The sequence below is a fragment of the Babylonia areolata genome, chromosome 32 (genome assembly GCF_041734735.1).
Source record: "Babylonia areolata isolate BAREFJ2019XMU chromosome 32, ASM4173473v1, whole genome shotgun sequence".
In the NCBI taxonomy this organism is placed as follows: domain Eukaryota; kingdom Metazoa; phylum Mollusca; class Gastropoda; order Neogastropoda; family Buccinidae; genus Babylonia; species Babylonia areolata.
The window spans coordinates 19,828,936-19,831,435 of record NC_134907.1 but is presented as its reverse complement, the minus strand read 5'-3'; the positions used below and the strand labels follow the sequence as shown (position 1 = coordinate 19,831,435).

The 2,500-nt window shown below is 50.5% G+C and overlaps 1 protein-coding gene across 2 annotated transcripts in view; it reads right to left on the bottom strand.

Annotated features, from left to right (window-relative positions):
- LOC143276522 (NAB transcription cofactor mab-10-like) overlaps window positions 1-2,500 on the bottom strand; it is a 167,891-nt gene that overhangs the window by 47,840 nt on the left and 117,551 nt on the right. For both annotated transcript variants that reach the window (XM_076581069.1, XM_076581068.1), the window contains one exon: window positions 256-375. In XM_076581069.1, the coding sequence (XP_076437184.1) occupies window positions 256-355 (100 nt within the window). In that variant the 5' untranslated portion in view covers window positions 356-375. The remainder of the gene's footprint in view (window positions 1-255; window positions 376-2,500) is intronic.

Below are 2,500 nucleotides of genomic sequence, written 5' to 3'. Positions count from 1 at the left end.
TATGTGTGTGGTGTTACCTTGAGCGATAAAGGCGTCATTGTACAGCAGCAGGTTGGCCCTCTTCAACACATTGTACAACACAACACAGTACAACACAACACATGTAAGAGGTGTGTGTATATGTGTGTGGTGTTACCTTGAGCGATAAAGGTGTCATAGTACTGCAGCAGGTTGGCCCTCTTCAACACATTGTACAACACAACACAGTACAACACAACACATGTAAGAGGTGTGTGTATATGTGTGTGGTGTTACCTTGAGCGATAAAGGTGTCATAGTACTGCAGCAGGTTGGCCCTCTTCAACACATTGTACAACTGCAGCTCTGAGGCGTTGCTAGGCTGGCTTGTTGTCATGGCAACACCTCCTGCGTTCCCTGTAAAAAGACAAAAATCATAATAAACAATCACCCTCCGCTCAGGCAAGCAAAGCAAAAAAAAAAAGGGGGTGGGGAAGAGAAGGAGGAGGAGGAGGAGAGAGAGAGAGAGAGACAGAGAGAGAGAGAGAAGAAACAATCCAAAACAAACAAACAAACAAAGCGAGAAAACAAAACCGAAACACAGACCGAAAGAAAGAACAGAGGGGTATGGAGCGGGAGGCGGGGGGCGATGGAGGGGGGGCGGGGGGGGGGGGCACAAAAAACAACAACAACAAACAAACACGGGGAACGGGAGAGGACGGGGAGGTAGAGGGGAGAGAGAAGGGGGGGGGGGGGGGGAATGAGGGGGTGGAGAGGAATCAAAAAGAAGGGAGGAGGGAGAGAGTGACGACGAAGACGACGACGAAGACAAGAGGAAAGGCGATATGGGCATCACACACACAAGAAAGGAAAGCCGAACCCCGCGCACAAACAAACAAAATCATCAAAAATTTTTACAATCTCGGCCTGGAAAGAGACAGACAGACAGACAGGCAGACAGACAGACAGAGAAACGGCATGCGCACGCGCACAGGCGCGCGCAAAAAGAACGTGTGCAGGAGGGAAGGGAGAGGGAGGGAGGGTAGGAGGAGGGAGGGGGGCTTCAGGGGGAAGGAAGGGGAAGATGAGGCACACACACACACACACACACGCACACACACACAAAAAGAAAGAGAACAAACAAGAAACAACAAAACAACAAACAAACAACAAAACAATCCGCGGGGTTGGCAGCGAATTAAATGGGAGGGTGAGAAGGGGAGGAAGGGGAGAGAAGAAGAGAGAGAGAGGAAGAGAGAGGGGGGGGAGAGAGATGGAGTGAGGGAGAGAGAGGGGGAGAGAGAGGGACAGAGAAAGAGGGAGGGAGGGAGAGAGGGGGGAGAGAGAGAGGAAGGGAGGGAGAGAAAGAGAGAGAGGGAGGGAGAAAAAGAGAGAGGGACAGAGAGGGAAGGAGAGAAAGAGAGAGAGAGGGGGGGTGAGAAAGGGGGAGAGAGGGAGAGAAAGAGATTGGGAGAGAGACCGAAAGAGAGAGGGAGAGAGAAGGAGAGAGAGAGGGGGGGAGAGAGTGAGAGGGAGAGAGAAAGAGAGGGGTTGAGAGAGAGAGAGAGAGAGAGAAAGAGAGTGAAAGAGAGAAGAAATAAAGAAATAAGAATTTTAAAAAAACACTTTAAATGGGGCAGGACGCTCACGTGGCAGGAAAGAGGGAAAGAAGAAGAGGAGAGAAAAAAAAATAAGGAAGAAGATGAAGGAGAAAGAGAAAGAAAGAAAGAGAAAAAAAAAACCGAGGAAGAAAACAGTGAGGGCCGAAGAAAGAAGGATAAGGAGGAAGGAAGGGAGAGGAAGGAGGAGGAAGGGAGAGGAAGGAAAAGGGATGGAGAGGAAGGAAGGAGGGAGGAAAAAAATGGGGGGGTAAAAATACCCCACTGATCGGAGAACAAAGACCCGAAGGAAACGCTGCACATCTCTCTGTCTCTCTCTCTCTCTCTCTCTCTCTCTCTCTCTCCGGAGAAGCCGCGCTACGTTTTTGACGTTATGTCATTATTTTCTTCGCCACCGCCGAATGCTGCTGCTGCTGCTGTTGCTGCTGCTGCTGTGAGCTCTACAGCTTAGACAGCCAGCCACCAAGCCAGCCGGCTTCGCGCGTGGCTGCTGCCATGCCGTTTAATACTGCCACCACTGGCACAATCATCATCGTTCCCCGAAGCACCCAGCCTATCGCCGCTTACTGGCTTTGGGGTGACAGTACAGGTTGGAAAACGGCACACAACTGCACACACACACACCCACACACCCCTCCCCCCGCAACACACACACACACACACATTCTTCTCCTTTCCCCCCCCCCTTTTTTTTCTTTTCTTTTTTTTCCTTTATTTTTTTTTTCATATGGCTTGATGTAAAAAATAAAAAAAAGCAGTCGTTGCTTATTCAATTACCATCTTGAAATAAAAATTTTGACCTGACTTGACTTGACACACACACGAACACCTGCCCACGGGGTGACATCAGCGCAGGAGTGTGGAGTACCTGGGTGGTGATGGGGGGATGGGGTCTGGCTGGGGGGGGGGGTGAGGGGGGATCA